At 43.6% G+C, this 12,531-nt stretch overlaps 1 protein-coding gene across 1 annotated transcript; it reads right to left on the reverse strand.

The window, feature by feature from the left end:
• Positions 1-337: 337 nt before the first annotated feature.
• Positions 338-4,725, reverse strand: lg7h15orf40 (linkage group 7 C15orf40 homolog). The gene is made up of 4 exons (XM_085462781.1): positions 4,468-4,725; positions 2,927-3,059; positions 2,721-2,848; positions 338-802 (listed from the first exon to the last, which is right to left on the reverse strand). Exons 1-4 carry the CDS (start codon positions 4,669-4,671, stop codon positions 713-715), a joined length of 555 nt encoding a protein of 184 aa, XP_085318907.1. The 5' UTR covers positions 4,672-4,725; the 3' UTR covers positions 338-712.
• Between the last annotated feature and the right edge of the window lie 7,806 nt (positions 4,726-12,531).

A 12,531-nucleotide genomic window follows, 5' to 3' on the forward strand; every position in this document is an offset into this window, starting at 1 on the left:
TATGGATCTTGTGCTCAGAGCTCGTGTGCTGCCATGATTAGTGCCTCTGTGCTGTCTTTCAGTCCTGTGTGTGTGTGTGTGTGTGTGTGTGTGTGTGTGTGTGTGTGTGTGTGTGTGTGAGAACTTTGTATGAATTGAATTAAATGTTAACCACTGTTAACATTCAAAACTGGGCTGAACATCCTATATTGTAGCTGGTGGACGTAACACATAATACATTTGAGTTAAATGATTTAAGTTGGGGGAAAAAAGATTTTGTTGATGATCATCTTGACATTTATTTTACTAAAATTCAATTTGCATTCTTTCTATTGCTTGCTAATAACTGCTATATTGATTGGGAGAATTAATTTCTGTTTATAAAAGATACAGTGGTTTCAAAATTTTCATTTTTATTCCGCTTTTGCCTACTTCATACAGAACACCCACCCCCTCCCCTTCATGAAACACCTATAGGAGACTACACAAAAATAGCATCCATGGTAGAGCTCCAAGGGAAAACTCACTTTGGCATAACCTTAAACAGGCTGTTCATGTCATTCCAAAATTTCGCACAGCAAATTGTAAATGACTCATTCCCATGTATCCCAAACTTGGTTAGCAGTTCCTGCTGTCAAAGGTGGCACAACCAGCTATTAGTTTATTAGTTGTAGGGACAATTACTTTAAACACAGATCCAGGTAAGTTTGGATGACTGCTGGAAACCCTCTTGTCAGCCTACAGCCTGTCTGAGCTTCCTCAACACCTCCTCTGGACTGAGAGAAGAGTCCACTTTGATGACTTTGTCTCTGGACCTGGACCCCTAAAAAATACAGACGAAAGGACTTAAACGATATATGATACAATGGGATAAAACTTTGCTCACCCTAAAAAAAGAACCTTCTTACTGTGACAGTGCACCATCATGAAGCCACAGAATGAATGACAATGACAATTTGGCCCAATTTGGCAGCTTAAAGGTTTAGGAGCACAAAAAACAAAGTCAGTGTCACTCCTCTATATGGTCCCTGCTGCATATTTAGATCTAATAATAAGGTATCTATATAAAACATATATTGTGTAATACATTTACATTTTCAAAGTACACATGTGTACTTTTGGGTACAAAGTTAATTTACACCCCTGGAGCTGACACCATTTAAAATTCTCAGTGCATAGGACAAGTCACACTACAGTAATGGCTGTTTAGTGTTACGACCACTATCGAGCTCGTTCTTCAAACCCTACCATACCCACAACATGCAATCTCTGCAGTGAAGCCCCCAACAGACAGTAACAGTGACACAGTGCCATCTACTGCTGCCTGCTTACAGCTGCTTACACATACTCAATGCAGTATAGAATGTGAATACTGTGGTGTAAAAAGTGTTTTTGCCCTTCCTGATTTGCTATTTTTTGTATGCTTGTCACACTTAAATGTTTCAGATCATCAAACAAATCTAAATATTAGAAAAACATAACAAGTAAACACAAAGTGCAGTGATTTCTCCCTAAACCTAATAACTGGTGCAGCAACAACTTTATCAACAACTCCCTTAACAGCAACAACTGCAATCGAGCGTTTGTGGTAACTGGCACTGTGGAGGGGTTTTGGCCCACTCATCTTTGCAGAATTTTTGTAATTCAGTCACATTGGAGGAGTCCTGAGGCAGCAAAACAGCCCCAGACTATCCCACTACCACCACCATATTTTACTGCTGGTATGATGTTCCTTTTCTGAAATGATGTGTCAGTCTGATGTCAGATGTCATGGGATGCACACCTTCCAAAATGTTTACCCTTTGTGTCATCAGTCCACAGAATATTTTCCCAAAAGTCCTCAGGATCATCAAGATGTTTTCTGGCTAAGGTGAGATAAGCCTTTGTGTTCTCTTTGGTCAGTGGTATTTTTTTTCTTTGAACACTCCCATGGATGCCATTTTTGCACAGTCTCTTTCTTACTGTTGAACAATGAACACTGACCTGAGCCTGCAGTTCTTTAATGTTATTCTGAGTTCTTTTGTGTTGTCGATGTGCTCTTGGAGTAATTTTGGTAGGCTGGCCACTCCTAGGAAGCTTCACCACTGTTTCATGTTTTCGCCATTTGTGTATAATGGCTGTCACTGTTGTTCACTGGAGTCCCAAAGCCTTAGAAGTGGCTTTGTAACCCTTTCCTGATATATGTCAGTGACTTTGTGTCTCAGGTGTTTCTTTAGATCATAGCATGATGTGTTGCTTTTTGAGATCCTTTAGCCTGCTTCATTTTGTCAAACAGGTTCCATTTAGTTGATTTCTTAATTCAACAGGTCTGCCATTAATCAGGCCTGAGTCTGTTTAGTGAAACTGAACTCAGCTTTCAAAATCACAGCTAAGTCATCATTTAAATAGTTTAAATTACTTTTTCCACACATGACCAGATAGGTTTGGATAACCTTTCTCCATTAATCAATTAAATCACCATTTAAAAACTACATTTTGTATGTACTTAGGTTGTCTTTGTCTAATATTAAAATGTGTTTGATCATCTGAAACATGTAAGTGTGACAAATATGCAAAACACTAAGAAATCAGGAAGGGGGCAAACACTTTTTCACACCACTGTATGTAGTGAGATATGTACATGAGTGACGGTTTAAGTAAATATTAAGTGAGAAATGCTTAGTGACAAATATCAATGTATACAGAAATACTCAAATGTGTACTGAGATTGCACCAAGATTCCACTTATAAGTTTCAGCAACCTTGTCCAGACACACGTGACTTTTCTTCAGGCCCAGAACCTCAGCCAGGTAGCGAATAAGCTCAGCATTGGCCTCTCCATCTGTAGGTGGTGCTGAGATGGCAACACTTACTGCCTCTGTAGAAACTTCTGAAAGCATGGCAGAAGAGATAGCAGTGTGATTTGTGTTTCACTTTGTTCATATCAACAATTCTGTTATACAAACACCTGTGATGCTGCTATGTTTGGAGCCGGGCTTTGCATGAACTCTTATGGTTACAGCACCACTTTTGTCTTTGGTTACTGGACCACAGGCTTCTGCTACGGCCGCTCCTCCACAACCTGCCAGCTGTTCTTTCACCTGGTTTAACAGCACAAAAGAGCTTAAGTCAAATATTACTGGCTCTTTACATTCATTTTCTACCTTTAAGTCATCTTACAGTAAAACAATTGGGAATCTAGAAATAGCTTACACCATAAGTAACACACTTGACAAAATCTTCAACCTTCCTTTTTGATTTTTCCTGCAGATCATATGAGCTTTCTAAGCTTATAGGGGAGTTTGTTCACAAGTGTTTTTATAGTAGTGACATTATCCAAGTCTCTCATGCAGCTGATACCAGACATTGCATTTAAATATCCTGTTAGGAACATTACAAAAGACTATAACACACCACCATCTTCTAGCTTCATTATTTGCCAGTCTTGATGCATGCTGAATCATCCAGGTACAGAAATCCAAAAAAGTGGATTCTGTTCATCTGGACGTAGCGTTTTCAGTGGGAGAAACATTTCATAACTCATCCAAGTGACTTCTTAAGTCTGAGCTGACTGCAGGTTTCCCCATCAATGTAATCTTGTAACAGATTTCAAGTTTTACACTTTTACTACTGTTTACGTTCACTGCTGCCACATTGGATCAGTAACACGGGGTTGGTGGAGCTGCTCCTTCTTTCAGAGTTGGTAATTCGAGCTGTTGGGACTGGAAACTCAGAAATTCCATTCTAATCTGGAGTAAGTGGAGTAAGTGTGCTATCACCACACAGCTGTGGGGAAGTGTTTCTATGGCGACTAAAGACAGTAAAATGAAGAGGAGTGAAAACCCCTGCTGTCTGCATCAGGTAGAGAAACAGAAAGGATAGAAGACTAGAAATTCAATCTCAGAGAAAAGCTTACCACGTGAAAACTAGAAGTTGTATAAGAAGTATTCTGTGGGAGCAGCAGCAGCAACTTCCCAAGTACAAAATACACATTTTTCACTTCTCCAGTGTGTATTATAAGGACACAGTTCCAATATACATGTTCAACAGACAGACAATAGACAGCATGTTCTTCTTCTTTTCATCCTAAATATGGGAGCTGTTCTACCTTTTTGGGTATTTGTCTGTTCATGAATTAGTAAAAACAAAAAACAAAACCTACTTTTGTAAGGGTTGAATACTACGACTAATACTACTAATAATACTACTAATAATACTAATAATAATACTAATAATACTACTAATAATAATAATAAGAAGATATTGTGACTTAATGCTGTTGCACTGGCACACTTAATAACAAAGGTCGCAACAAACGAAGAAGCCCTGCACTCAATCTTTAAACTCCTTAAAATTCAAATCAAACTGTTTGGACCTTTAGCATAAACAATGTCCATCAAAAAGATGGTTGAAAGAAGTACTTACTTTACTTTAATTGACTCATATCAATGAGAAAATGAAGTTAAAAAAAAAAATCTATATACACAAAAGTGGAATAACCGCTCTTACCTTTTTGGGCATTTGTCTGTTTCTGGAGTAGTGCCTTCTGTGCAGGGCGACACCGGGCAGAGGGGCTCTGTACCGGCAGCTGAGCACCAGCACAAGGTTGGGTAACGTTACAGCCTTTAAAGTGACAGATCTAGCCTGCTGCAGAGACGGTATAAATTTAACACGGTAAAGACAAGCTACGGCAAGACCTGAACAGGAAAACATCTACCGGCTACCTGTTAGCTTGCTAGCTTTTTGATGAATTTCCGGTTTTCAAAATAAATTCTTCCGCTTATCACAATCTTAAATGAGTTGTTATAAATGATAATAAATATATAGATTTTTTTATACTTACATTTTCTGCTACTTATCAAAGAAATGCATAATGGGGCTAGTTGGCTTACAAATGTAAGCATTTAATTCATACCAGAGCCAGAGAACACATTTATTTAATAGACTTGCATATTTTAGCAAAAATAAATAATATTTTAAAAAAGTACGGGGTGGTGCGACACATACGTCCTGTCTTGCTCTTCCTTCCTGCAGCACAATCTGTGCTCGTGTGTAATGGAGGAACAGGAGTGACAAAATGATTTAATTAAATACGCCATTAAATAATTAAATGTTTCATTAATTAATTAACATTTGAATTTGTTAATTAAATAAATAGTTCAATAATGAATTAAATGCCCATTCATTTCATCTAAATGCAAATTCACTTCATTAAATAAAATATATTTATTTATTTCTAATGTTATCTAATTAATGACACATTTAATTAATTATTTATTTATTTGCTAGTTGCCAGGGAATCAAAACCTTTATCCTTAGAGATTTTGGGGGGGCTCCCATTAAATGTAGTTTCTTTCTTTCTTTCCTTTTTTTTTTAACCACACATGGCTGAGTGCTGAACAGGGGTGAGTGCTTGATGAGATTGGGAAGAAACAGGAAGAACCCCCCAGTAGAACCAGAGTCAGGGAGGGGTTGAGGGTGAGGGGAGGAACACTATCTGAACACTGTTACAGAGGCTATAAGAGATAGCTTATCAAGCATTATTGTATCCTAATTGCCCCTTGGGGATAAATAAAGTCTCTCTGATTCTGATTCTGACTCTGATCCAAGTTATCAACTCCATTCTTAGTGCCTCACAGTCTGTCTTTTTTAAAGCTTGATGTTTGATATTTGCACTTTATTGATCAGGCTGCCGCCACAATGGCTCTCATATAGGCTCCTGATTCTGACCCAACTGTCTCTGTCTCTTGGTCTGTTATTTTTAACCAGTTTGAACCTGTGAATCCGGCGTTCATATAGAATGTAATTCAACATATTGAGCCTTCGGGTTCTCCCCATGATGTTGTTCCTCTTCATCTCTCAGAGGCTCTGTATAGTTTAGTGCAGTTGGTTATTGCCATTATTGATATCAGTTTGTGTTCTGGTTTGGTCCCTTCAAACTTTAAACATGCAACAAAGCAAAACCTGGCTCGACCAAACAGTGCAGTAGTTAAATCTAGCTTCTTTCATTTAAGGCGGCTGGCAAAGTTGAATCCTCTTTTATGATGTCTGGGCTGGATTACTGTAATCCACTTTATATTGAAGTTAGCCAGTCTTCCGTCTTACTTTTGTTCAAAGTCTCACTGAGTGTCTTTTGACAAGAACATGTAAAATTGAGCAGCTCTTGCCCCACCTTACCTTCGAGCTGCTTTAGCCTGACACTCTTGTCCAAGCTCTTAGGTCATCTGACCAGTACATATACAGAAATCTAAGCAGAACCTCAGAGTGTACAAAGCGTTCTCTATTGCTGCCCCTAAGTTACAAGGGGCAATAAATAAATTGCTTTTGCACAACAATAACTTGTGTTGCCCATCTTTAAAAGTCATCTTAAAACACAGTTATAATTTTTGTCTTGAGATATTGACTTTATTACTATGTGTATGATGTTATGACCTTATTTTTATTGTATTATAGTTGATTGTTTTTGTTTTTAGTGTTTTGAAGATGTTTTTAATTGATGTTTTTGCGTTTTTATCATTTTCCTTAATTCTCTATGTAGCACTACAATACATTTTGATATGTCAGGAAATAAAATTGGCATTGCAGGCACTAACACTATTCCCTCACAGCAAAGGTCCTTTGTCAGAGGTTGGGGCGTAGCAGTCAGCTTTACATCAGCATCCTTTCTTGCTGATTAATATTTACTTTAGTCTGCTTAAGCTGTAAAAGTGAACAGTCACTGTTTGGTAGACGAGGCCAATCTAATCCAATTAAATCTGCTGTACTGTGCCAGACCAGGAAGATCAATCTTGTAAATTCCATCCTTCTGGATCCAGTTCATGAAGTAATTTGCTGGGTCATTGACTGAGGCTCTTATTAAAATCTGTCCTACTTAATAAGAAAGCCTTTAAGCATTTTATTTTAAATGGAATGACCACGAAGTATTCTAACAAGTTTTAGGGAAAGACCTTGTTACTTTACCTTTAACTTGTCCAGTTACTTTTGAAGCTAAGAAAGTAGTGAACTGTATAAAAATGGCTGTAATTCCTAATATCATAAAAAAATGCAATAGTCCTCCAGTCCACATACTGAAGTATCTCGAGTGAAGATTGTGAACGCTGAGTTGCCCCCAATGCATCCATAAGAGTGAAAATGTGTGTGTAAAACTTAGAAAGGCTGCATCACACTCATCTGATCAAAAATAAGTGATCAGTGTATCCAAAAGCACAAAGATTCGCAACATAGATTTAAAATTCTAACTGGGTAGCCACCAGCTAGTATTGAAGCTGCCAACTCTACAATCCTCCACCTCAGGAAGAGCATAATGGGGCTATTATGCTTGCTATTGTCACGGCTGGTAAGGCGAGCCGTGTGGTGTGGAGGAAGCAGGACCCAAGATGCAGGCAGTGGATGAAATACTGGTGAGGTTTATTTACAAAGGTGTAGTGGCAAACAAGCAGTGGAGCATGACAAATAACTGAAGACACCTAAACTGGGAGAACTAAAAATAACAGACCTGGGAGCATACAACAAAGGGGATGAAAAGTAGAGAGACGCAGACGAGGAACAGGACACTGTGGCACGCAGGGCAACGCAGACTGACACGAAGTAACACAGACGAACCGGCAACAGGCCGGAGAACACACAGGGCTTAAATACACACCAGTAATCAGGGGATGCGAGACAGGAGGGCAACACAGCTGGGAGAAATCTGGGCTGACGGGACAGGGGAAACGTAAACTGATCACACTCACATATGACACGGACCTTCACAATAAAACAGGAAACTCAGATACATGGAACCAGACAAGACATTGAACTAAACAGACAGATTCACAAACAGATGGGGAGACACCATAGACAGACAGATACAGACGCAGACTCAAAGGCAGACCAAATATAACACACAGAACTCAAACAATAATAATAATCATCATCATCATCATCATCATCATCATCATAAACTGGAAAATGATAACTAAAAGCGCTGGGTCACCGACCCAGGACCATGACAGTACCCCCCCCTCAAGGGCTGGCACCAGACAGCCCAGCAGAAACGAAAAAAAAAAACGGACCAAAACAAAACAGAAAACAACCCGACCAGGGCGGGCGGAGGGGGCCCAGGACGGAGGGACAGAGTCCAAAAAGGCCCAGATGGTCAAGTTCAGGAAGCCGACCATGCGAATGGCAACGGGGCAGGTCCGGATGTCGGCCACGCAGTAGGCAGTGGCGTGGAAACAGTTCTGGGGGCCGACCGTGCGGACGGCAACAGCGGCATGGAAACAGTTCTGGGGGCCGACCGTGCGGACGGCAACAGCGGCATGGAAACAGTTCTGGGGGCCGACCGTGCGGACGGCAACAGCGGCGTGGAAACAGTTCTGGGGGCCGACCGTGCGGACGGCAACAGCGGCGTGGAAACAGGTCCGGAGGCCGGCCACGTGGAAGGCAGTGGCGGCGTTCAGGAGGGCGTCCACGGTGGCGGAGATGCCCAACAGGCGGCCAGGCAGATGACCGACGATGTGGAGGTGGTAGTAGGGGACCTGAAGGCTGCGTGGCCCCTGCAGCCCCAGGTGAAGCGGAGGCTGGACCAGACGATGATGCAGAGGCTGGACCAGACGATGATGCAGAGGCTGGACCAGACGATGATGCAGAGGCTGGACCAGACGATGATGCAGAGGCTGGACCAGACGATGATGCAGAGGCTGGACCAGACGATGATGCAGAGGCTGGACCAGACGATGATGCAGAGGCTGGACCAGACGATGATGCAGAGGCTGGACCAGACGATGATGCAGAGGCTGGACCAGACGGTGATGCAGCTGATGAGGATGCAGAGGCTGGACCAGGCAAAGCAGCTGATGAGGATGCAGAGGCTGGACCAGGCAAAGCAGCTGATGAGGATGCAGAGGCTGGACCAGGCAAAGCAGCTGATGAGGATGCTGAAGCTGGACCAGGCAAAGCAGCTGATGAGGATGCTGAAGCTGGACCAGGCAAAGCAGCTGATGAGGATGCTGAAGCTGGACCAGGCAAAGCAGCTGATGAGGATGCTGAAGCTGGACCAGGCAAAGCAGCTGATGAGGATGCTGAAGCTGGACCAGGCAAAGCAGCTGATGAGGATGCTGAAGCTGGACCAGGCAAAGCAGCTGATGAGGATGCTGAAGAGGAGGCCACTGCAGGTGATGCGGAGGCTGGACCAGGCGAGGATGAAGACACGGAGGCTGGACCAGGCGAGGATGAAGCAGTGGCTGGACCAGGTGAAGCGGATGAAGCCGAAGCATGCGCTGGACCAGGCGACGCTGAGGATGCTGAATCCGGACCAGGCGACGGCGTGGAGGATGCAGCAGAGGCCGGGCCAGGCAACGGCGTGGAGGATGCAGACGGAGGCGCTGCAGCAGGTGGCGGCATGGATGAAACTGCTGCTGCAAGCGTGGATGAGGCTGCTGGTGGAGCAGCTGGTGGCTGGACGGGCTCCTCGGGCCCCCCAGCTGACGAGGAAGGAGGCTGGACGGGCTCCTCGGGCCCCCCAGCTAACGAGGCAGAAGGCTGGATGGGCTCCACGGGCCCCCCAGCAAAGACAGTCTCAGAACCAGTGGGCACTGGAGCCCCTGGCACACACAGAACAGAACCAGCAGGTGCGAAGACCTCTGGCAGGGACGCAACAGAACCAGCAGGCACACGGGCCTCTGGCAGGGACAGAACAGGACCAGCAGGCACACGGGCCTCTGGCAGGGACAGAACAGGACCAGCAGGCACACGGGCCTCTGGCAGGGACAGAACAGGACCAGCAGGCACACGGGCCTCTGGCAAACACATAGCGGCCTGCAGCTGCGCAGAGCATTGACCTTGCTCAGGCAGCGACAGCTCTGTACAGTCCTCAGCTGGGTTCCTAGCCTCCAGGGGTCCAGAGTGGGCTGAGGGCTGAAACCCAGCCTCTGGGGAGGCCCTGGAGTGCATCACAGTCTCAGAACTGTTCAGCTGTTGAGGGATGATTACGTTATTAACTGGTTTGTCTCTCTGCTTACAATGGACGGATGAAAAACAATTCCCTTCGGATAGCATAGATTCAGGTTGTTGTACTGGAGGAGCTGGTGACACAGGACGCAGGGCTAGTGGCTGCTGAACAGGAGGCTGAACTGATGATAGGGCTAATGATTCCTCTGCCAACTGAGCTATAGACTGGGTTATGGATTGTAGCATAGTTTGTAGTAAGTCCGGCTGTGACTGTAACCGAGCTATGGGTAGTGAGGCTGAATGTGGTGGAGGTGGCGACTGGGCTTTAGGCCGGGTGGCTAACTGAATAAACACAGCCCCAGAATTAACAGTCCCAAAGTCTGGTGAAACAGAAAGAGTGTCATTTTCACTCACCACAGCCGGCGGTTCTGAAGTCCCACCACCCGGCTGTGGGGTGAGGCGCCTACGACATGAACGTTGCTTCCTCCTCGGAGAACGCTCCGACAGGCCGGGTAACTCCACATCCGGCAGTTCGGACTGCATATCCTCCGGTGGGCTGAGCAGACGAGCGGTAGGGGGGTGAAGGTGCAGCTCGTTCCGAAAGAAATTCTGAACAAGTGGGTGGAGTGAGCTGAACAGCCAGGGGAGACCGGAAACCAGTCGCTCCAATCGATTAGTTATGGCTTGGCGGAATCCCTTCTCCTCATGCCCCAGCCATAAATTAATTAAACGGTCCACAGAATAAATGATATCCTCCCGGAGCTCCTCGGGCGGGTTGAATGCTGCTGGGTCCATTGTGGCCGGTTCGTACTGTCACGGCTGGTAAGGCGAGCCGTGTGGTGTGGAGGAAGCAGGACCCAAGATGCAGGCAGTGGATGAAATACTGGTGAGGTTTATTTACAAAGGTGTAGTGGCAAACAAGCAGTGGAGCATGACAAATAACTGAAGACACCTAAACTGGGAGAACTAAAAATAACAGACCTGGGAGCATACAACAAAGGGGATGAAAAGTAGAGAGACGCAGACGAGGAACAGGACACTGTGGCACGCAGGGCAACGCAGACTGACACGAAGTAACACAGACGAACCGGCAACAGGCCGGAGAACACACAGGGCTTAAATACACACACCAGTAATCAGGGGATGCGAGACAGGAGGGCAACACAGCTGGGAGAAATCTGGGCTGACGGGACAGGGGAAACGTAAACTGATCACACTCACATATGACACGGACCTTCACAATAAAACAGGAAACTCAGATACATGGAACCAGACAAGACATTGAACTAAACAGACAGATTCACAAACAGATGGGGAGACACCATAGACAGACAGATACAGACGCAGACTCAAAGGCAGACCAAATATAACACACAGAACTCAAACAATAATAATCATCATCATCATCATCATAAACTGGAAAATGATAACTAAAAGCGCTGGGTCACCGACCCAGGACCATGACAGCTATATTGCCTGTGTCGCACATCAATTTTGACATCACATCATGTGTTGTGTGAGAAAATCACATTTTGTAATCTGGCTTTGTGTCCGCTGAAGCTGGGTTGAAGACAGATGTGTATGATCGAGTCAGCTTTGACCAACTTTTTAATGATATTCCAGTGCAGAGACAGGAACATACAGATACACAGAACGAGATGTTGGAAAAGTTTGAAAATTTGAAAAAACTTAATTACGGCAGGTAAACTACGGCCTAAGATTCCAGCATCTAACTTTTAAACACCTGTATTCAGACTACTCATCTGCTTAATCTTTGAGCTATGCAAACCACCCTAATACCCATCAATAATTTATTTGGGCACATCCAGATATAACTGACTAAAATTGTTCTTCAATCCATGAAATGTTATTTAGTTTAGCAGTTTAGGTGTGTTGGACAGGAGTTTTTTTTTTTTTTTTATAGGCTTCCTGCTTCTACAGTGTGGTTGACTGCCTCAAAAATGACATTCATGTCATCACCATTACACAGGATTAAGGACGTTCCCCATTGCCTGAATACATACTTATTTGTGAACATATTTTGCTTTTGATTTTTGATGTTCTGACTTCAAATCAAACCGATGGCCCCTTATGAGCAAGCATTCATGACAGTAGGAGGGAAAAACTCTCTGTTAACACGAAGAAACCTCCAGGAAAACCAGGCTCAGGGAGATCAGCTATATCCAGCAAATGGCTGAGGGTGAGGGGAGGGATACAATATAAAAGACACACTGTGGAAGAAAGCCAGAGACTAATAATAACTAATCATTAAATGCAGAGTGGTGTATAAACACTAAGTGAATCAAGAAAAGAGGAGTGGAAGAAACACTCCTAATGAGCCCGATTGCAACAACTAAACGTTAATGAAAAAGAAAATTTTACCAGTATAGGAGAAATATGCTCTCTCTTTTTTGCCCTGTCAGTATTCTCGCTCCAGCATTTTGGAACAAATAAAGGTTTTTCACAGTTTTTAGGACAACTACAATAGTCCAGTGTAGAAGTAATAAATGCATGAACTAGTTTTTCAGGATCTCTCTGAGATGGGATGCTTCTAATTTTAGAGCAATGCACAAATGCATGAAAGCACCTGCATATTTGCACATTGAAGTACATATCTTGGTAAAAAAAACAAAACAACAACCA

This window comes from Copadichromis virginalis, linkage group LG7 (assembly GCF_057382275.1).
Source record: "Copadichromis virginalis isolate Kocher_CV1m ecotype Utaka linkage group LG7, C_Virginalis_male_GT1.1, whole genome shotgun sequence".
NCBI lineage: Eukaryota > Metazoa > Chordata > Actinopteri > Cichliformes > Cichlidae > Copadichromis > Copadichromis virginalis.

Excerpts from the sequence above, each read along its gene's own strand:
- lg7h15orf40 (XM_085462781.1), bottom strand. The coding sequence starts at position 4,671 with ATGTTTTCCTGTTCAGGTCTTGCCGTAGCTTGTCTTTACCGTGTTAAA. Across the intron at positions 2,849-2,926 it reads CAAACATAGCAGCATCACAG|AAGTTTCTACAGAGGCAGTA; the intron begins GTGTTTGTATAA and ends CCATGCTTTCAG. Across the intron at positions 803-2,720 it reads GTCACGTGTGTCTGGACAAG|GGGTCCAGGTCCAGAGACAA; the intron begins GTTGCTGAAACT and ends TGTATTTTTTAG.